General features: G+C 38.8%; 1 protein-coding gene across 1 annotated transcript in view; it reads left to right on the forward strand.

Annotated features, from left to right (window-relative positions):
- The window catches only part of sptlc2a (serine palmitoyltransferase, long chain base subunit 2a), a 147339-nt gene extending 126805 nt beyond the window's left edge, over window positions 1-20534 (forward strand). The window contains exons 10-12 of the mRNA XM_059961682.1: window positions 1502-1637; window positions 5168-5297; window positions 15275-20534. Coding sequence (XP_059817665.1) covers window positions 1502-1637; window positions 5168-5297; window positions 15275-15394 — 386 coding nt within the window. The 3' untranslated portion in view covers window positions 15395-20534. The remainder of the gene's footprint in view (window positions 1-1501; window positions 1638-5167; window positions 5298-15274) is intronic.
- The last annotated feature ends 1255 nt before the right edge of the window (window positions 20535-21789 follow it).

A 21789-nucleotide genomic window follows, 5' to 3' on the forward strand; every position in this document is an offset into this window, starting at 1 on the left:
ATTTTTTCATGTCATTGCATTAATTCTATATGCTTTATTTAGCAACCGATATATGATTAAATTATATTTGCTGCTTTGATTTATTGATTGCATTAATTGCTGATATTTTACTTTACTTTTCAAATCCAGCTCAGCCTCTTTGTTCTCTGCACTCTACCAGTCTGAGGGTTAACAGATTACCCGCAGGACTGGGCAAGTGAATTTTTATAAATAATTAGGTCAAGCATATGAAAACAATATGAATATATGCAAGCAATAATTGTAAGTAGTTTAAGCCCAGAAAATATCAAATAAAAATCCCTTATTTCTCAATGAAGCCAATCTTTTTTTGGCAAGCATTGAAGGTAAAGCAAGCCAGGGATGGTCATCAGGATGAATCTCAGTTATCTGTGGATTTTCCTCTGGTTGGATGTTTTGAAGCTGATGACAATATGATTGTTAAAGCAAAGCTCTTCATGTGAATAGGTTTCTCCCTTTGACAGGGTGGATGGGGAGGGGGGAACAGTGCTAATTCAGCCTGAATTCAAGATTCAAGGTTGTTTGACATTCCTCAGTGCACAAGTGTAAAGTGGAACAAAATTATTATTACTCTGGACCTGATGCTGCATAAAAAGAAACAATAAGTGTAAAGAACGCAATACAAAAATAAATAAAAATATGTAAGATTAGCTTGTGTCCATAGACTGATTATATGTACATAATGTGATGCTAGGTACAGGAGTATCAGTACGTAAGGTGACTGACAAGAAATGATAAAGTAGTGGTGGGGAAGTGTGTCGTGGCGTGGGTAAATATGTGGAGGCGTTGGTCAGCCTGACACTTTGGGGTAGTAACTGTTCTTCAAGTTCATGTTTATTGTCATTCAAGCGTACACACATCTACCACCAAAAGAAACGATGCTCCTGCAGACCAAGGTGCACAATGCATCACATATAACTCTCACACAACACAAAGTAATATTGCTACTAGTAAATTAACAAATAATGTATATTAACACAAGTTTAAAAAAAATAAACAATGTATCGCTAATGGAGCTTCAAGCATGATGAGACCTGGGTGGTGGCAGGGTGGGCAGTCATCTTGGAGCTTAGGTGAAGAAACTGTTTCCCTTTCTAACAGTTTGAATCTGGTCATTCTGGCATAGAATCTGCTTAGTCTTTTCTCTAATGGGTGTGATATAAACAGTTCATGAGCAGGGTTGTGGAATCCTTCATCCTTTTTCCAGGACTCTGTATATCTTGATGGCAAACGGTTTTAACTACCCCGTTGTAGACACCCCCACCATCTGCTGCAGTGCAGTTTCTATACCACACAGATGTACTTTAATGCAAAAAGAACAAGACTTGTAGCATTTAATTTATAGCTAAAGGTTCTCAGCTGAAACTGTGCCTTTAACCAAGATCTTGCTCTTTCAGTAATTCAGTTACTACACCCTTGGCTTTATTGCACCTGTAGCTTTAAATCACTTAAGTGTCTTGTGTTTGTTGTTCATCTCGTTTAGGTCAAACCAGGGTTCAGCAGCTGGCGGAGAACACTCGATACTTCAGACGAAGACTGAGGGAAATGGGATTCATTATCTATGGAAATGATGATTCACCAGTGGTGCCTTTGATGCTCTATATGCCAGCCAAAATTGGGTAAATGAGAAACGTACTTCATTCTTTGTAGTTTAAATTCAGATTTTTTAGTTTCCTTCAGCTGTCTGTAGTAAGAAAATTAACTGGCAGTTTCGCAAAATGCCTCCACTGGGCTGCAACTTGAATAACAAAGAATGCAAGTAAACAAATTAAAAATAAGCACTGTTATTTCCCCTTATTTGAATGCTGATCAGACACAAGTTATTGCAGTTTCTTTACTGGGCTGAAAGTGGATAGGAGCTTTCATTTCTTTTGGACCTTGTCCCTTTCTTGTTCATGTCCTGTCAGGTGGGCCAAAGTGGTTACCACCAGCAACCACATTAATTTATTCATTGATACAGCGCGGAACAGGTCCTTTCAGCTGCACTGATGAATACCTATTTAATACTAACAGAACCACCAGATAATTTGCAATAATCAGTTAACCTATTAACCGGTACATTTTTGGGTTGAGAGGAAACTGGAACACCCTGAAGGAACCCACACATTCCACGGGGAGGACATACAAACTCCTTCATCTGGAATTGAACTCCAAACTCTGCCCTGAGCTAGCCGCTCCCTAGTGGAGAGAGTTGAGGTCTCATCTGCAAATATAGAGGAAATAATTGGCCAAGTTTTCTTTACATCAGCCAGTCAATTATATAATGGGAGTATTTAGCAAGAATGAGAACTCCAAAATAGAAATTATGATGTTGCTGAATTTAAAAGCTCATAAATTCCAAGGGCCAAGATGATTTGCATCAGTTTTTAAAGAGATGCTTTTTGAGGTAGTAGATGTTATCCAATGTACTATATTTTCTGAAATTGTTCTTGTGGATGTGGTGGTAGTAAATATGGTCCTATAGTTAAAGAAAAGTCAGAAAATGGGAACCATCAACATTTAATCTAAACTCAGTTGGTGTTGGTGCCACCATTGACACTATTGAGTATGTCAACAAAGAGCCCTGTTATAAGAAAACAGTATCCATCATCAAGAACCCCCCCCCCCCCCCCCCCCCGCCCTCCCCCAAACTTCACCAGCTGGGCCATACTGTCTTCTCAGTGCTGCCATTGGGAAGGAGGTACAGGAATCTTAAGTCCCACACCACCAGGTTCAGGAACAGTTATTACTGTGCAACCTTCAACCTCCTCAACTAGCGTCTTCACTCAACTCAACTCTGAGCTGATTCCACAACCTGTGGTCCTGACAAAGGGTCTTGGCCCAAAACGTCGACAGTGCTTCTTCCTATAGATGCTGCCTGGCCTGCTGCGTTCCACCAGCATTTTGTGTGTGTTGCCACAACCAATGGACTCGTTTTCAAAGACACTACAACTCATGAAAATGAATCTCCTTATGTATATTGTGACACATCTATACTTGGCTAATAAATTTAAACTTTGAAAATTGCTGAAATCTATAATGGAGACCTCCTTGAACAAAGGGATTGAGTCAATTAAAACATGGATTTATGAGAGGAAAATTGTGTTTCCTAATTTGCTGGAGTTTGAGGTTGACTGGTAGGATAGATGAGGAAGAAGTGGATGTGGTAAATATGGATTCTTGCAACGTGTCACAGGCATGTCAGTTGACAAAGATTTAAGGTACCATGTGATTCAATTCAAGCAGCTGAATGGATTGCATTAACTGTATTAAGTGAGAATTGTGAGATTATATAACTCATGAAGAAGATGTCACCAACAAACATGTCCAGGGTGACAACCTTCAGACAATACACAAAACTGCTCCTTTCACTACTTTTTGCTGCTGCTTCTTTCATATGTGATTCTGCCACTGTTAGAACCTGTGATCTACCTTTCTATGGTGTTTTTGGGCCAATGGAGTGATCTGGCACTTTGCTGTCTCCGAGGGAGTTTAGTGAGGTTTTGAGTGAAGTGTGCGATCTCGAAGCCCAGAAACAGGGCAAGAGCCCATGATCAACTCCATGTCTTGCCGATTAAAGTGTCAAGGAAGATTGAAATCAAAGAGGACGAGAGCAGAAGACAAGTGGGTGTTCTGCATTGTCTGTCTGAGTGACCAGACTCTCACTGTCTCGCCTGCTGCTCCTAGAGGAAGGAGCCTGTGTTCGCCCTCGCAATTCTGCCAGAGCTTGGTGCAAGGGTCTTGGGCGAGGTTTAACCAGTGCAGTTTGTGGTTTGCACTCTAGTTCACCTTGTGATGGGCTTCTTTTTGCTCTTTTTTTTTGTTTTGTGTGGTTTTTATGGGGCAGACTGGGTCTGCGTCCTGAAATCAACAAACAATGTGGCACTGGATTGAACTGAACTAAGCTGAAATGAGTATTCCTGAACTCTTTTGATGACTTGTAGATTTGATGTTTTATATTCTATATTTCTCGTGCCTTTTTTGTGGCACTTATGCAATTTAATCTTTGCACATTTGGGAGTTTGATGTTTTTCTTTGAACAGATTCCGTGTTTTCTTTCTTTCATGGCTGTCTGTGGGAAGACAAATCTTCGGGTTGTATACTGCATACATACTTTGATAATAAACATTCTCTTAATCTTTGCATAGCATTTTTTTTACTAATTCAACAAAGCAAACAAGTTGAAGCTTCAACGAGGAAATGCTTTTAATCAAAAATGTCAGCTAATGAGCAGGTTTTGTATTAGATATCAGTCTTGTTTGGTTATTTTTCAAATTGTAATTGCAGTATACTGTAATTAAAGTAGTTCATTCCATCTTGGAAACTTGGATCATTTCTTTGGACTTTAATTAGTGGGCATAAAAGGAAAGAGTTTATTATGAAAACAGTACAGATATTGGTTACACACAAAATGCTGGAGGAACTCAGCAGGCCAGGCAGCATCTATGGAAAGGAGTAAACAGTTGACATTTTGGGCCGAGACCCTTCATCAGGACTGGAAGAAAAAGATGAGAAGTCAGAGTGAGAAGGTGGGGGGAGGGGGAGGAAGAAGTACAAGGTAGTAGGTGATAGGTGAAATCGAGAGAGGGGGAGGGTGAAGTAAAGAGCTGGGAAGTCCATTGGTGAAAGAGATAAAGGGCTGGAGAACGTCAGAGGGGAGCAGTGAGAGAGGGTTTCACTGAACTCTGTTGAAGGGAAGTTGGAGGGCAGCTGAGATCACAGATGTTGGTTAATCCATTGCTGCAGTAAGTTCTGAAATAGTGGTTACCCTCTTAGCCATGACAATGCAACTAATGACCCTGAAATACACAGGCTTCTCCCACCATACCTTGGAAATGTATAACATGAAGTCCTTATGGAAAGTCTTTTCCTAAAATATTGACTGTTCATTTCAAAGTCAATAAAAACAGGCCCTTTGGAATTTAGACCAACTTATCTATTCTAATCATTGCCTACTTGAGCCAATCTCATTTGTCTGAATTTGGCTCGTATCCTTCACAAATACACTTTGCTGACAAGGTAACTTTTTGCTCCAAATGTCTACTGGACTTCAGAATATTTTAGTTATGGCTCCCTTAGTGCCTTTCCTCCTTCTGTATATTAATTATCTGTTCACTGGTTTCTTGTTTCATATATACATTTTTAAACCTGAAGTGTTTTATTTCCTCAGTGCTTTTGGTCGAGAAATGCTGAAGCGAAACATTGGAGTTGTGGTTGTTGGATTTCCTGCCACACCCATCATTGAATCGAGGGCCAGGTTTTGTGTATCTGCTGCTCATACCAGAGAGATGCTGGATACAGTAAGTTTAATTTTTATGGCTGTTCTTTTGTCCTTGCAAGAATTTTTAAAGCTTTATTTATTTAGTCCAGTGTATTGTGGGTAAACCAGTTTCCTCACTGAAATGACTAGTTTCATTGCAACAGCTCATTAAAGTACATTATTAAAATAATGCACCAGAATTCTCTAAAACCATAAGACCTAGGAACAGAATTAGACAATTCAGCCTATCGAATCTGTTCCACTATTCCATCATGGCTGTTTTATTAAACCTTTCAACCCCTTTCTTCTGCTTTCCCCCCACACCCTTGGCGCCCTTATTAATCAAGAGTCTATCAAGCTCTCCTTTAAATCTGCCCAATGGCTTGGCCTCTACAACTGTCTATGGCAATGAATTCCACAAATTCACCAGCCTCTAGCTAAAGAAATTCTTCCTCACCTAATAAGTGTTAGAAGATGTGCATGTATTAGTGTACTAACATTTTGATTTTGATATTCATGCATTAAAGCAGTGGAATTTCATATAGTTTTTTTGTGTATTCAAAATGTGATCTTACACATACAAAAACTGCAGACTGCCTTTATTCGTGAATTGTACTCTAGGCATCCAGCTGGAAGTAAAGTGCATTCTCTTATAACCATGGGAGTAGAAAAATGTTTCTAGATATTATAAATGATTGTGAAATGAGTATTTTGAATCTTGGAACTAAAAATTGAGTAATTTGTTTATTTGTCCTTTGGGCTCCAATAAAACTGATTCAATCAAAACCACTTTTGATTTATGTCTTAAAGTGAGTCACGTTCCACTCTTCTCTAAGCAAAAAAGGAGTCTTGCATGTTTATTCAGTGGCCACTTTATTAGGTATTTCCTGTGACTAATAAAGTGATCAGTGTGTACGTTCATGGTCTTCTGCTGCTGTAGCTCATTTACTTGCAGGTTCAACATATTTATTCAGAGATGCTCTTCTGCACACCACTATTGTGTGGTTATTTGAGTCGCTGTCACCTTTGTCAGCTTGAACCAGTCTAGCCTCTCTCATCTGTCAATAACCAGGTATTTTCACCCACATAATTGCTGAACACTGGTTGTTTTTTGTTTTTCCACCATTCTCTGTAAACTCTAGAGACTGTTGTATGTGAACATCCCAGGAGATCAGCAATTTGAGATATTCAAACCACTTTTTGCACCTATAACCATTCCACGGTCAAAGTCACTTGGATCACATTTCTCACCCATTCTGCTACTTGGTCTGAACAACAACTGAACCTCTTGACTATGTTGGCACACTTCTATGCATTGAGTTGACTGCCTGATTAGATATTTGCATTAACAAGCAGGTGTATCTAATAAAGTGGCTTCTGAGTGTATATAGAAAGCTTTTCTGCCTATACCACAGCAATATGATGACCAGAATTTTAAGTGATGCTATTTGAGGGGCATGAATTGGCCTGTGCGTTGGAGCAAATTGCTACTCGTACTGTTACCAGGAGATCTTTTGCCCCTGTTTGAAAGATCTCCCATGCAAAATCAGCCAACACCAGCAATGAAGAATTACATTAAACCTCCTCAGTACAACATTGGTGTCATGAACAATTTTTATACACAAGTCTGTGGGCCCACAATCTTCTCCAATTTAGTGAGAATATTATCAGCTGAGTCACATCTGGAGCTATTAATGTTGTTGCATTCCTTTTTCACTTTGGGAATTTAAGAGCAGATATCCTCAGTGTTCTAATGTGTAGATGTGACAGACAATTAGAAAGCCAAATTGTAGGTTGACCTTTATTGAAGGTTTTTAGTGCAGGAGTAAAGATGTCTTAGTACAGTTATGTAGGGGCATGATGAAATCACAACAGGAATACTGTGTCCAATTTCTACTCTTGTATTGATAGAGTCCAGCAAAATTCCCAGGGTTAGTTACTGGGATGGTAAATCTGTCTTGGGAAGAGAGGCTGAGCAGGCTGGGCCTCTTTTATTGAAGGTGCAGAAGACTTGACCTCAAGACATAAGAACAGATTTGGGCCATTCAGCCTTTTAAGTCTGCATCAAGGCTGATTTATTTTCCCTCTCAACCCAATGGTGGCCTTGACAAGGAGGCTACAGGGAGGATGACTCTCTTGGTTCAGGAATCTAGAAATTGGCATCAGTCTCAATTTCAGGTAAGCCACTTAGGACACAAATGGAGATTGTTCTTCACTCGTGTTGAAACTTTGAATTCTATATTCTCAAGGGCTCCAGAGGCTTGGTCATTTGTTGTATTCAGAACATAGTGCATAGTACAGTACAGGCCCTTCAGCCCTCAGTGTTGTGCTGACCTGTTACCTATTCTAAGATCAATGTTTTGCTCCTCTCACAAAGCCCTCATTTATTCACCCATGTGCCAATGCAAGAATCTCTTAAATCTTCCTAATGTATCTGCCTCTACCACCACCCACAGCAGTGTGTACTACACACTTAATGTGCTGTGTGTGTGTGTATATATTCCCACCCCCCACACTATACTTTGCTCCAGTAACCTTGAAATTGTATTCATTGCTGCTCTGAAAAACGGGTGCTGGCTATCCACTTGATTTATGCCTCTTATCTTGTACACCTCTTTCAGGTTACCTGTCATCCTGTTTTGCTCCAAAGAGAAGAGCCCTAGCTCGAACAACCTATCCTTATAAGACACGCTCTATAATCTAGTAGAGATCTGGTAAATTTCTGAACCCTCTCAAAAGCTTCCTCTTCCTTCCTACAATGAGGTGACCAAAACTGAACAGAATACTCTGTAGTCAAACCAGAGTTTTATAAAACTGCAACATTACCTCAGTTCCTCGTGGCCTTCATGATCAGGATATTGAGTACAGGAATTGGGATGTTATGTTGAAACCGTGTGGGATGTTGGTGAGGCTGAATTTAGAGTATTTTGTGCAGTTCTGGTCACCTACCTACAGGAGAAATGTCAATAAGCTTGAAAGAGTACAGAGAATGTGTGGACGTGAGTTGAAGAGAAAGGCTGAACAAGTTACTACTTTATTCCCTGAAGTGCTGGAGGATGAGAGGTTCTTGTAGAGATGTATAAAATTGAGGTGTACAGATAGGGTGAGTGCATCAAGCTTTCTGTCCTCCTTCCCCCCTGACCCCCTCAGGTTGGGTGAAACTAGAACTTGAGATCATGGGTTAAGGGTGAAAGATGAAATATTTGAGGGGGAATGTCTTCAGTCAGAGGGTGATGAGTGTGAAACAAGCTGCCGCAGAAGTGGAGGATGCAGGTTCAATTTCAACATTTCAAACAAGCTTCGTTAAGTACATAGATGGGAGGGTTATGGTCTAAGTGCAGATTGATGGGACAAGACAGAATAATACTTAAGCATGGACTAGATGGCCTCCAAGAGGGCCACCATGTTGTCATGGTTTGGAGGCTTGCATGCCTCATTGACCTGGAGACCTATGTTGGCTGGAGTCAGGGATTTATGCTTTGGCTTTTGGTAAGGTCACCCATGCCAAACAGGTCAAAGGGTAGATGCCTGACTAAGAATGCACCACTGGTCCTCCAGGTTCTGAGGTTCAGTTCAGGGCTAACAACCCTGACTTGTAAAACAAAATTGTCATGGAAACAGCAATGAAGAATCCTTCCACATCTGAATACGCTGGGGCTTGCATGATTGACAGTAGTGAAACCATGACATGATGGAGGAAGCCCTGAAAGCCATTAGAGTTGGAGGAACTTCATTGCTTCCCTAAACGCCATTGGTAAAATGGGTAGACAGACCGATGGACTAGGTGGTTTGGAGGTCCTGTTTCCATGTGAGTTGTCTATGATGCTGACTTAAATTTAACTAAAATGCCTCCGCTGGAAAAAGGCAATCCAGATCTGAAGGAATAGAATTTTTAAAGGTTTATGAAGTTGGAGATGGGATGGGCAAGACCATGATGTAAGCAGTCTGATTTAAATTTTAATATTTTAGGGAAATCAATGATGATGAGAGAACTGTTGCTTTCCCAGTAATGTTTTTTTTAAAAAAAAATCCCCTTGCAAGCAGTTGAGTTGCGTTCTGATACTTGTAATGTTGCTTTCGTACCTTTCTGGATTTGTAGAAATGGAACTACGTTTTAGGAACAAAATGCTATGTTATGTGCAGTGAGTGTTTGTGTGACAGCATGGTTAAAATATGGTTCATAGTGCCTTTGAAATATTTGTCGAAAGAAAAACTTTTCAAAGCCAATGCTTTCTGAGATCTTTTAGACAATGAAAGTTAAATAAATCCCCTAGCATTATGTACCTTAATACTAAAAGTACCTTCACCATATAGCATTGTGCATGCCTGGATAATGTTCTCTTTGTAGTTTTGCAATCATATGGTGCTTTATTTTAAATTAGAATCCCTATTATATCCTGGTTCATAAAATACTCCATTTTATTTAAACAATGTACCAAATCAGTACCACATGGCAGTGGCAACTTAATCCAAGAGGGAGTCTCCTATTACACTGATTAAATTTTGTTTTAAGCATTGGTGGTAAGCTTTTAAGATTCCTCTAATGAACTCCAAGTAATTGTCAAAAGATGTCATGATGGTGTTTATTTGGCAGGTACCAAAAAAGAACAATGTCCTTAATTACTTCTGTACTTACTTGATTCAGCAAAGTGCAAGTGTCTCCATGCTGTTACTTTTGTCTCTTGTTGTTCTTCACTGTTCCACTAAGGTCGTTATCCTGTTGTGTGCATGGGGCCCTTTCTGAAATCTCTCTGCCGAATCTTGAAAAATAGAAACTTGCTACAATTGCCTTGTAAGGCTGTTAGACTCTTCCACATACTACTTTCTCATTTTGTTTTTTGTGTAATATTTCAATTAAACAAGTATCACTGGGAGTATTTTCACTAAATGCTGACATATCATATTATCATGCAGTCAAAGAGTTTAATCAGTGAGAAAACCTGTCACCCAAGTGAAGATCCGGGTCTACCTTTTCTCTTCGTAATGCATGAGGCTCTACTGGATTTGTATCTTTTCAACCTTTTAACTTTGATGCAGCACTGTACAACAGAAACAGGTATCTGGAGAGCCCATTGGCATTTCTGCAAAGTACCAACTTGCTAAACCCTATCAGCAGAAAACCAAAAGGTTGAATGTTTCAATTTCAAATTCTGGTCTCTGTGTGTATTGACCCAAAAGCGCAAGGTGGACAAGTTGCTATTTGATTCTGGTGCCGCAGATCTGCTTTTCTGATCCAAAAATGTTCCTGTGGTATGACCACTGAATGAGTAATACAACATGTGGTCAAGAGCAATGGCACTTTATAGTCAATGAGAGCCAAAAATGAGATGAGTACATTGGTGCCTCTGGCACAGTGATATGCACGTTTTGGCATGCATTTTCCTCAAGGGTCATGTACTCAGCATTGTTTTTAAGTACAATCCCATCAAGTACAGCCAAAATATTCAGTGTTGGATCAATCTAAACATTCGTATTTTCCTAGAATTTCAACAATGACTTTTTTTTTAAGGCATCAAAGTTTTCAGAAATGGAGTGTCTCTCAGTGAGATAGCTGAGCTTTGTTAGTCTTTGGTTAGACCACATTTGGATATTGTGAAGAGCTTTGGGCCCCTTGTTTAAGAGGGGATCCAAAGAAGGTTTACAAGAATGAAATGGTTAACAAATGAAGACCATTTGATTGCAGAGCCTGTTGTCGCTAGAATTTAGAATGAAGAGGATGGGATTTTGTTGGAACCCATATTGAAAGGCCTCGATAAAGTGGACATTGTGATAATGTTCCCAACAGTGGGAAAGTCTTGGACCAGCCTCAGGTTAGAAGGACATCTCTCTAGCACAGAGATGAAGAGGAATTTCTTGAGCCAGAAAGTGATGAATCTGTGGAACTCATTGCCACAGATAGCTGTGGAGGCCAGGTCAATGAGAATATTTAAAGTGGGGGTCAATAGGTTTCTGATAAGTAAGGACATCAAAAGTTGTGGGGCAAAGGCAGGAAATTGGGGTTGAGAGTTGAGAAATCAGCCATATCCAATGGTGGAGCAAAGTTTATAGGCCAGATAGGAGCGGAATTAGGGAATGTCTTGTACGATTGTTCCCAGGCTTTGTCATGGCATTTGGCTGTTACCAAACTCAACACGTGATGTCTGATTTAAATAAAAATAGTTGCACAATGAGGAAATACCTAAGTGAGCAAGATGAAGTTCCTGGACAGGGTAGCTGATCTGAGTGACTATGGTGACACAAGGTGACCTGGTCCTATGGATGTTATTCTCCATGAATTGAACAATATTGATAGCAGAATTGAGAAGCGGGAATGATCCAGGTGATGCGGGGTTGTGGGGGTGCCTGATGTTGGATGTCACCTTCTTGAGACATAGCTTCTTGTAACTGTACCAATGATGGCACTGATTAACCTTTCAGCTTTCAATTACCTAGTTTTGAAAAGCTAACAGACTTGTGCTACTATCACTCACACTAGTTTGGGGTTACTTATCATTTCAAAAAATTCAAAGTAAATTTGTTTGTTTTCTTACGAGCTTACTCAATAAATCCAATAATCATAATAGAATCATTGAAAAGCCACACCAAAAGGGCAAACAACCAGTGTGCAAAAAAGGTTAATTTTATCGTCAAAGTGTGTATGTACAATACCACTCAGATATTTGTCTACTCCAGATAACCATTAAATACAGAAGACCATGAGTGTTGATGAAAGAAAGAAAATGTCAACCCCACCCCCCGCAACTTGCATGAAAAAGAAAAGAAACAAAACTCAGACCCCAAAGTCCACCCCCTCGCCCGCAGCAAAGATCAGCCACAATATCAATCAACAACCCTCTGCACATAACAATCCCCGATTTTCCCCCCTCCACTTGCAGACAGAAGCACCAAATGCCCGAAAACACCCACACCCCCACCCTCAAAAGGACATCAGTCTGAAGTATAGTCCAATAATCACATAAATCTCAATGTAGGAAATGCCTTTTAGCTGCAGCCATGGAGAGCAGCCACATGAACTCAGTCCTTCCAGAAAGAATGAGCTCTGACCTGGGTCTAAACACTGCTGAACAAGCCAGTCTGGCTGCTGACCATCTCACACTGAGCCTTCACTGACTCCCTTGACATTTACCTCAATGCTTCAATCTTCCTCGCCACTTTGAGATGGAATCTCTTTTCCACGATTTAGCTTGTGTTCTCAAACCTTCCCCACCCCCCCCCCCCACCCCGTCTCAGATCTCAACAAACTGTGTAAATACAAAAGAAAAATAATGAAAAAGGAAGCAATAAATACTGAGTTCTTGGGTTGTGGAAACAGTTCAGTGATGGTCTAGTGCAGAGCTCCATTTAGTATGGGAGGCATTTATAATTATATATAGTTTGTACCCAACCCATGTCGTGCTTGAGTTTCTCTGTAGCTTGTTTGTAACCGACAGCTTGTCTTATCACTGAAGTTGTAACACGAATTCCCAAAATCTTCTACATGAACCAGTTTACATTACTGTCTTGAATATGCTTTATCTACACTCAGTGGACACTTTGTTCGGTACACCTATACACCTCATTAATGCAACCAATCTTGTAGCAGCAATTCTGTGCATAAAAGTATGCAGACATGATCAAGAGGATGTTGTTGCTCAGACCAAACATAATGGGGAAGAAATAAGATCTAAATGACTTTGAATGTGGAGTAATTAGTGCTAGATGAGGTGACTTGAGAATCTCAGAAACGGCTGATACCCTGGGATTTTCATGCACAACAGTCTCGAGTTTACAGAGAATGGTACAAAAACAAAAAAAAAGTCCAGTGAGTGGTAGTTAAGTGGGCGAAAACGCCTTGTTAATGAGAGTGCACAGAGAATGGCCAGACAGCTTCAAACTGACAGGAAGGTGACAATAACTCAAATAACCACAAATTACAACAGTGGAATGCAGAAGAGCATCTCTGAACGTGTGTCACATTGAACCTTGAAGTGGATGGGTTACAGCAGCACAAAACCACACCAAGTTCCACTCCTGTATCTAATTAAGTGGTCGTTGAGTGTATTCCTTTGTTTGCACTTATTAAAGTGCATCTAATTTTATAGCCCAATAGTAGTTACACTGGCAAATCTCAGAACTAGTTGCACCTCCCTGTGAATCTATGACACACTCATTATAAATTGGCTGCAGTATTAAAGAAGAAGTCAAGTTCTGGCACACCAATTTCTCTTCCAATATCTGCATTAATTTTACTAATTGTTTGCTCTCAGTTTAAAAAACAGAACTTTGAGCTGTACTTTCCAAACAATTCACTTAATTTTTTTAAAAATCTTGGGTTACGTGCACAGACATTTAAGTTAAAAGTGCACATTCCCAACCGCCCACAAATTTAAATTCCTCTTTGAGTCACAATCAATTTGCTTATAATGCATTTTGCTCAACAATGTTGAATATTATCTTCACCTGCTAATAATTTGCTTAAAGCTGCCTAGCCCCACAGTTGGAATTTTCCATTGCAATTCCTGCGCAATTAATATTTCTATTTTATATTGGAACATAATTTTTGTACTTTGAATTTAGCTTGTGCAGTTGGATGTCTATCCCACCCACTGTGCCTGCAGTGAATGCACTCATTTTAAAATTATTCAGCAAATAAGAAATGACCGGGTTTAAATGGAATCTTTTTGCTAAACTTGAGGGTTTTTATAAAGTTCTAAAGGATGAAGAGTTTTCCAGGTGTCTTCAGAGACAGTTGATTGTTTCATAAATATCCAAATTTCCAGCAAAATTGTATTTACCAATTAAATTGCTGCTGCACAGAGACTTTGGCCAATATTAGTGGATCAACTCCCTGGAACTTGGCTGAGCTTTATTCAAGAAACTTTGCATGAGCATTCCATTGATGCCTTTTTGAGTTATTTTGATTCCATCTTTCAGCATGTGCTCTTTGAAAGGGCTGGCTGGCTTTGAGAAAATCATATATTGTTGTTGGCCATTGTGTGCCCTGGATCCCTCTACTTGCAGCAGCAGCCTTGTGATCTGGGAGCTTCAGGATTCTGTCCAGCATGTTAGAGTCTTTGTACTATCTTGCCAGATACATGGCATTGGTGTTGCTTCTGGACATATCAGAAGATTAAACAATACAGTTTGGGTTGCATTCTTCTCCATTCTTGGCAATCCATTTACAAGTATTTCATCACCTGCGAGGAAATATCATCAGTGCACTGTTCACTTGTGCTGCATCCTCCAAATGCTTGGCCTTTATATACTTATCAATCATTATTGGTCATTATATACTTGGCCTTTATATACTTATCAATCATTATGGAAACTCAGTTTATGACATAGGGAGGATGTCTCATTGCTGATTGGTTGCATGGTGAACTCTACGCATTGTCTGGAATTTGCCCGCATTGGCTTATAAATGGGATCAAGGTCTGTATGTTTATAGAAATGTTTATGGCAAACCATGCTTTTGGGTATTCTCTTGTTTGCTTGTGCCATGACGTTCACTGATGCCCGGTCAATTGATGATAACCAATCAACTGATTGATAAGTATATAAAAGCCTGCATTTGGAGGACACACCATAAGTGAACAGCGCACTGATTATCTCTCCTTGTCTGGTGATGAAACGCTTGCAAATGGATTGCCAAGATCAGAGAACAACTCAACCCAACCATCAACCCCCTGAGATGCACGTTTTCCAAGTTATTTCCAATACAAGTTTACCTTTATATTCATCTACATATTTTACTTTGATATATAACCAGGGTTGTTATCTCCAATATGCTGACTAATATTTATACTTTGCAATTTTAGTTAAATTTCAAAAATTTGTGTTTGTGAATCTGTATCCAAGTTTTGCTGCTTCATCAACACTATAGTGACTTCAAATATTTGTAAGATGCGGAGAGCACAGGATAAATCCATTTAATTACTGTTATCAAGAGGGCTGCTTATCAGGGTGGGGATGGGAACGTATCTTTAGTTTATAGTTGTACAGTTTCTCATTAATATTTTTGTGTTTGCTTTGTTTTAGGCTTTGAAGGTGATAGGAGAGGTTGGTGACCTCTTACAGTTGAAATATTCTCGACACAAGTTAGAGCCTTTAATTGACTGTCCATCTGATGAAACCACCTATGAAGAAATTGAAGATTGAGCAATACCCCTGGCTAGACAAGCACCTGCATGTCCACGTCAATTTTCAGTTCAATACCACCCCATTGTTTTGTGCTTTGAATTTTCATGTCTATTTATATGTAAACAAAAAAAAAACTAAATTGAACAGGCACACCCGATGCCTCTAAAGCTGTTTGTGTTTCAGTAACAAGGTATGTGTACAGGTTTCGGCATCACTTGAGAAATTGAAACAAATGGGACACCTGATCAGCATGTCTACTTGCCTTTCCTAATGTGAACTGCAGTTCACTTTGAGTGTGTGTCATGGTAAGAATGAGAACCTTACTCAGACATGCAAACCTTGTTGGTGAATCTTTTTTATCATTGTCCGATTTTAAATTCTTGCTTCCTTCCCTCCCCTGCCAAAAAAAAATCACTGCAACAAGTACTGTAACTACTCCAGTCTTGTTTTTCCTTTTAAATGTGGTCCTGCACATCTTGATAATTACAATTTTCAAGAATTTGTTTGGCAGGAGAGGGACGGGTGCACAGGGAAAGTTAAACCTATTTCAAACAAACCATATCTAAATCATTGTGAATTGTTTTTCTTGGTGCTCAATTGGAGAAGAAAGATCAATAACTCCTGAGGCTGAAGCTGGTGCTGGCTAGAATTACCAAATGATTCACTTTCCTCTGAAAGTCTCAGTGTATGTTAAGCTATTTTGTTGTAAGTGTCTGTATGTTCAGTGATATACTATCCTCTTTACAAAATCCATGCTTGTGGTTTTCATTAATGTAGTTTAAAATTGGTCCAATGTTGAAGGAAATGCTGGAGGAACATTATAATTTTGAATGGAAATAATGAAGAAAAATGTGTAGGGAAGTTGCTATCAAGTTTTCAGCTTTTGATATTTAGAAATTAGGTGAACAAATAGTTTATTATGTATCTTGTTTTAGAGTTTTCATTTATCCATCCACTAACATCTACAAGTTAACCCAAAAGCGGAGAGCATTTAATCATTTTTTTTCTTGTTACATATCTTCACTCTAGGTAATGCTGCCAAATAATCATGCAGTTTTCTTCCTTTCTTAAAACCTCACACTGGTAGTATGCATCAGGTTCTAACATTTGTTCCTGCAGTTACAATATTCAGAAATGAAGAAATCAGGTTTATTTATTAAATTGTGGTGTCAGCAGTGAGCACAATTGGAGCTCCACAATTAATCTTTCTTCTAGACCTACGCGAAATTTTTGTACCTATTTTCTGTTAATTATTTCCGATACAAGAAGCTATCAAGTGAAGGCTCAGTTACTTGACTGAAAGGCACTTTCGGGTTACAGTTCTCATACCTTTGCCATTAGGTTAACCATTGTCTGAATTTCTTGAACAAAATTTAAGGTGACAACATTTAAATTTCAAGAATTTTGACTGAGTTGAGGGATGCATCATTTCTTCACAAGTAACATGGCTGAAGGTGTGTGAATGTGCCATCATGGGTGGGAATTCTCAGTTCTGCTTTGTTCATGTCATTGTAAGAATTCTTGTGGGATTTATTACATTTTTTGTATTTAGAAAGGGAAGAGTTACATATTGCTTAAGTTCATTTCCTGTCTTGAGCTGTATTTAATGGATTGCCATTCAGGCAGTTTGTATGTGAATGTATATTCTAAATGTGCCTTTTTGTTTCTACATGATTCTAGATTAATGTTTACATTACAAACTACATAATTATGTTCTTGTAAACTTAAGGTTAATGTTCCACATGCATTTCCTTTTCTCCTTTACTAGAAGAGTGTGAAGTTCTAAATATTGGGCCTTTGAATTGTGGACTTTATCCATTTCAGGACTTAGCTTCTGTTACAAGCTAAGTACCATCTTAAGAAGCTGTCCAGAACAGTTCAAAGCTAGAGACTTATTCTGTAAATGTCCTAAATTTGTGTACTTGACTCTGTCAGTTCTCCCTACTCCCTTTTTAGTGAGCTGTCTTTTATATTGCCATGAAGGATGGCCATGGTGGACTTCAATTTTGCTTCCCTCCTACCAGCTAAGAGGAGGAATATGGGATTCTCAGATGGATGCTCTATACCACCTATTGAAGGAAAATCAAACTAAAATGTAAATTCCACTTAAAGATTCAGAAATCTTATTTGTTCTGATTTGTATAAAGATTTCTGCTTAGTTCATTTGTTTATTAATTCTGTAGCTATCTGTTAAATGATATTAGAGTGTACCTCGGAATAGGCTGTTAGTATGTAGTGTAAGCTTGCCAGTATTTCCTTCAGGTTTTTAAGGCTCGGGTCAATATCAGTGTATCAGTAAACATCTGAGCACTCTGTATGTTGTAGCTTCAAAAAGTAACTACTTTTGCACTAAATGTGGAATACACATTCAGTATTGGAGGAGTTGCCTTCAAATCTATATCATAACTTTTGAAAATACTGATTAGATCGAATGGGAAGTAATTGCTTTCCAGGTAGATATTCAGACAACCAATATGCCAGTCCAGGAGTGTGGAGAACACATTTAAATGGATCATATTCAGGTAGTGTCATAAGTTCCATGAGCAACTGAAAGGAATATCTTCTGACAGCACTCATTTTGTGCTTTGTTCAGTGATTACATTTGTTGCGCTGTCCCCCAGTGTATGCTGATCCTGGGAATTGGTCTCCCTCGGTAATAATGTGAAGGATGGTGGTCTTGGAGGTTGAGAAGAGGGTTTCAGTATTGCTATATTATATATGCCCATGTAATAGAAGAAACCTTCAATATTATTAAACCTGTAGGCCATTTGATTCCTTAACATGCAAATTATTCTTTGTGATTTCATGAAGTGTTTCGTAAATGTAAGCTTTTATTATACTTGTACATCCAAAATTTATCACGATCATCGGTTTAGCTTTGATTTTAAGCCTGTAAATCTTTCCCCATCCTTGTTCTATGTAAACGTTAAGCTTGCGAGTGTAGTTATTTTTAGCTGTATGATCAGGGTGCTGCCAATTTGAGACAAGTCAGTAGTTGTACTGATTCTAACTGATGGTTAAGGCAGTTGTAAAAGACCGTACAGAGACCCTTATACAAGCACATGGCAATTAAAGCTATGCAGACCTTTTATATAGTAAATAAATCTTTTAATATTGCTATGTTTAAAGAAAATGCAATTACTTGTCCTCAGTGGAAAATGTCAGTTATTTTGCAAGGGGTTTAAACTGTTGGAATTTAAGTAATATAAATGATGGTCTTCTGTATGTTCTCTCGTTTTCTGTGTGTGCAAGGGTTCTTTTCTGTTAAAGACGCCTTTTATTTCCTGAAGGTGCATTTATAGAGAGTGTGCTCCCAATCTCAGCCAAGCTGTAATGAAACAGGAGGAGAAAAATGGTGCAAGTTCAATTCATGAAGCTACCAGTAACTGAGAAGTTGCACGTCCACCATCTCCACCTAGGAATGGTAATGGCTGAGGTGTTCATGGGAGTGCAGCACATAATAATTAAGACATTTATATAAAATATATATGTACACTGGTCTTTGGGTATGACTGAAGCTATGAAAGTTAAACTTCTAAATGCACTTAAATTCAGTTTCATAAATATTATTCATTTGTAACTTTGCACATTTGCAACAAAAGTAGATTATTCTTGTAACAAGCTGTTGTTTCACAAATGAGTTAGATCATTTATGGCACTTTTTGTATCTGTACTTTTTGGCAGCAGTTTGTAAGGCTTCCTGGGCTGTTTGCATGATCAAGTTTGTACACTTTGGGCAGTGAAGGACTTCTCCTGAGACCAAGTGCTGCTTTTGTTTTTATTAAGAGGGCCAGTCCAGGTACTGCAGAGTGATATAATGTTATAAAGCAGAGCTGCTAGTTAACAAATGCATCTCTTGTTAAAATGTTGAGGTTAAAATGATTTTAGGATGGGAACTGCAGGATTTAGCTGTGGGGTTGTTGGGGGAGGAAAAGAGAAGCTTGAATGTGTTGATTGATTTGTTGTCCCATATAACATGTGGTGTTCTGCCCTGGCATTTAAAAAACATGTTGCCCAGTTTAACATTGACTTTAAGGAACGGCTTTAAGTACTGTAACTTATTCAAGTTTCATCACAAGTGGCCAGTTTGAAGTGCATTCCTATGTTGCTAAAGTAAGGCAAGTGAATATTCCTTAAGGGACCGGAAATGCATTATACAGAAATTTAAACAGCAAGGCAATTTTATGGATTAATTCGTGTAACTTTTCAATTCCAATTTACTGACTTGATATCCAGAATTTTTCCTTGATTCATTAATCCATGCATTTGTGATCATCTTTGTTCCCTTTTAGCAATGTAGTAAGGGTCCTCTTGAAACAGGGTCATATCGTGCAATCTACAGAAGAAATGACACCATGCAAACTTGAACTTTTTAAAATTGAAGCATTTTTTAAAAAGTAATCCAAATCTAATACTGAATGCTGTGTTGCATCCTTATATCTGAAAAACTGGTTTTGTATGATTGTTGTTATCAAGACTAAATTTTTAACTTGCAGTTTTCAGTGTGCAGTTCCCTGAATAAGGAGTGTGTTTCTGAAACTTGAAAGACAATTGGGCTCATAATTTAAATTGCAATAAACATTTGCAATTCTTGTGAAATGTTCACAAATCAGTGGGATTGTTTTCCTCAGTTAATAAATTCATTTTGAATTGAGCGACTTGTTGATTTTTGGAAGTCTCTAAATTATGTCAAAGGACTAGAAATCCCAATTTGTGGAGCTGTATGAAACACTAATTGTGAGCAGCAATAGAGGATGGAAGTGAAGGTTCCTTTAGCTGCGACAGATGTGCATTCCAGCAATCAGACAGTTCATTTTCTTGGTTTCTGATTCAAATCTTGGTTCTAACAGAAATATCAAACTGCAGTGTTGTAAATGCAAGGATTGATCACTAATTGTTGCTTCCTGTAACCTGCCTTTTTGTACAAGATGTTATAAGTGTACTTTTTTGACAGGACTCTAAGTACAGTAATGTTTGTATTGAAATCTAATCCACCTTTTACCTTGAACATGATTTTGCAAACATCATTGGTTTATGAAAGTGTACTTTATTCATGCATTGTTTTAACATGCATTATATTATTGACACTGGAGAATCAATAACTGCATTAAAATTAACTGAGAATTGTAATATGTTCTGAATAAAAACTTTTAGTATATTTTTGGGTCAGTGTGCCATTAGTCATGATAGATTGTACTCTGCTGAAGTACTTTCCCATAAGACCATGGACATGGGTGCAGAGTCAGGCCACTTGGCCCAGTGAGTTTGCTCCAACATTCCATCATGGCTGATGTATTATCCCCCTCAATCCCATTCACCTGCCTTCTCCCTGTAACCTTTGACCTCACTAATCAAGAACCTATCAACCTCCACTTCAAATATACCCAATGACTTGGCCTTCACAGGCATCTGTGGCAATAAATTCCACAGATTCACCATTTTCTAGCTAAAAAAAAATGCCACCTTATCTCCATTCTAAAAGGATGCCCATCTTCTGAGTTTGTGCAATGAATTTCACAGATTCACAATTCCATCGTGGCCCCTCAGTATCACAGTGTTCTATTTCATCAAGGTACTTTGTAATATTGATATTGCCTTGGAATCTTTCATCAATAAATAGCATTTTTAAATGGTTAATTTCTACACTTGGCATATGCTGCCATTTAGCGCAGTTTTTACATCAAATTTCTGGGGTAGTGTATGGTTAAAGTAGTTGGGTCATGCACTGTATAACATACTAAGATGCCCTACTTTGTCGTGAGTATTTTAATACTTGGTTAGACCATCCATATGACTCATTAGATATCACTGATTTTGTTTTTGTGCACCCCCATCCAACCAAAATATTTCCTTCAGCTTCACCCTTTCTTCCCTGGGTCTGGATTTAAGTTATTAAATTATCATTTTGAAACACTCATTCTCCTCTCTGCAGCCTGACATCACATTTCTGCACTTTCTGATAGATTCCCCTTAAAGGTGAAGCTCAGTGTTTTTAATTTTTTGAAAGTGCCCTTATATAAACAAGTCACCTCTTGCCAGTTCATCTTCCTGTTTTCACAGGTTTGTGCAAGCTAAGTGACATGATAGAGGTATACAAGATATTAAGAGGAATAGATAGAGTGGACAGCCAGCACCTGTTCCCCAGGGCACCACTGCTCAATACAAGAGGACATGGCTTTAATGTAAGGGATGGGAAGTTCAAGGGGGATAGGTGCATGGAATGCACTGCCTGAGTCTGTGGTGGAGTCAGATACACTAGTGAAGTTTAAGAGACTACTAGACGGGTATATGGAGGAATTTAAGGTGGGGGTATATACGGGAGGCAGGGTTTAAGGGTCGGTGCAACGTTGTGGGCCAAAGGGCCTATGTTCCAAGTGGAGCTACAGGGGATTTCTCTGCCAACAGGTGAAACT

This window comes from Hypanus sabinus, chromosome 2 (assembly GCF_030144855.1).
Source record: "Hypanus sabinus isolate sHypSab1 chromosome 2, sHypSab1.hap1, whole genome shotgun sequence".
NCBI lineage: Eukaryota > Metazoa > Chordata > Chondrichthyes > Myliobatiformes > Dasyatidae > Hypanus > Hypanus sabinus.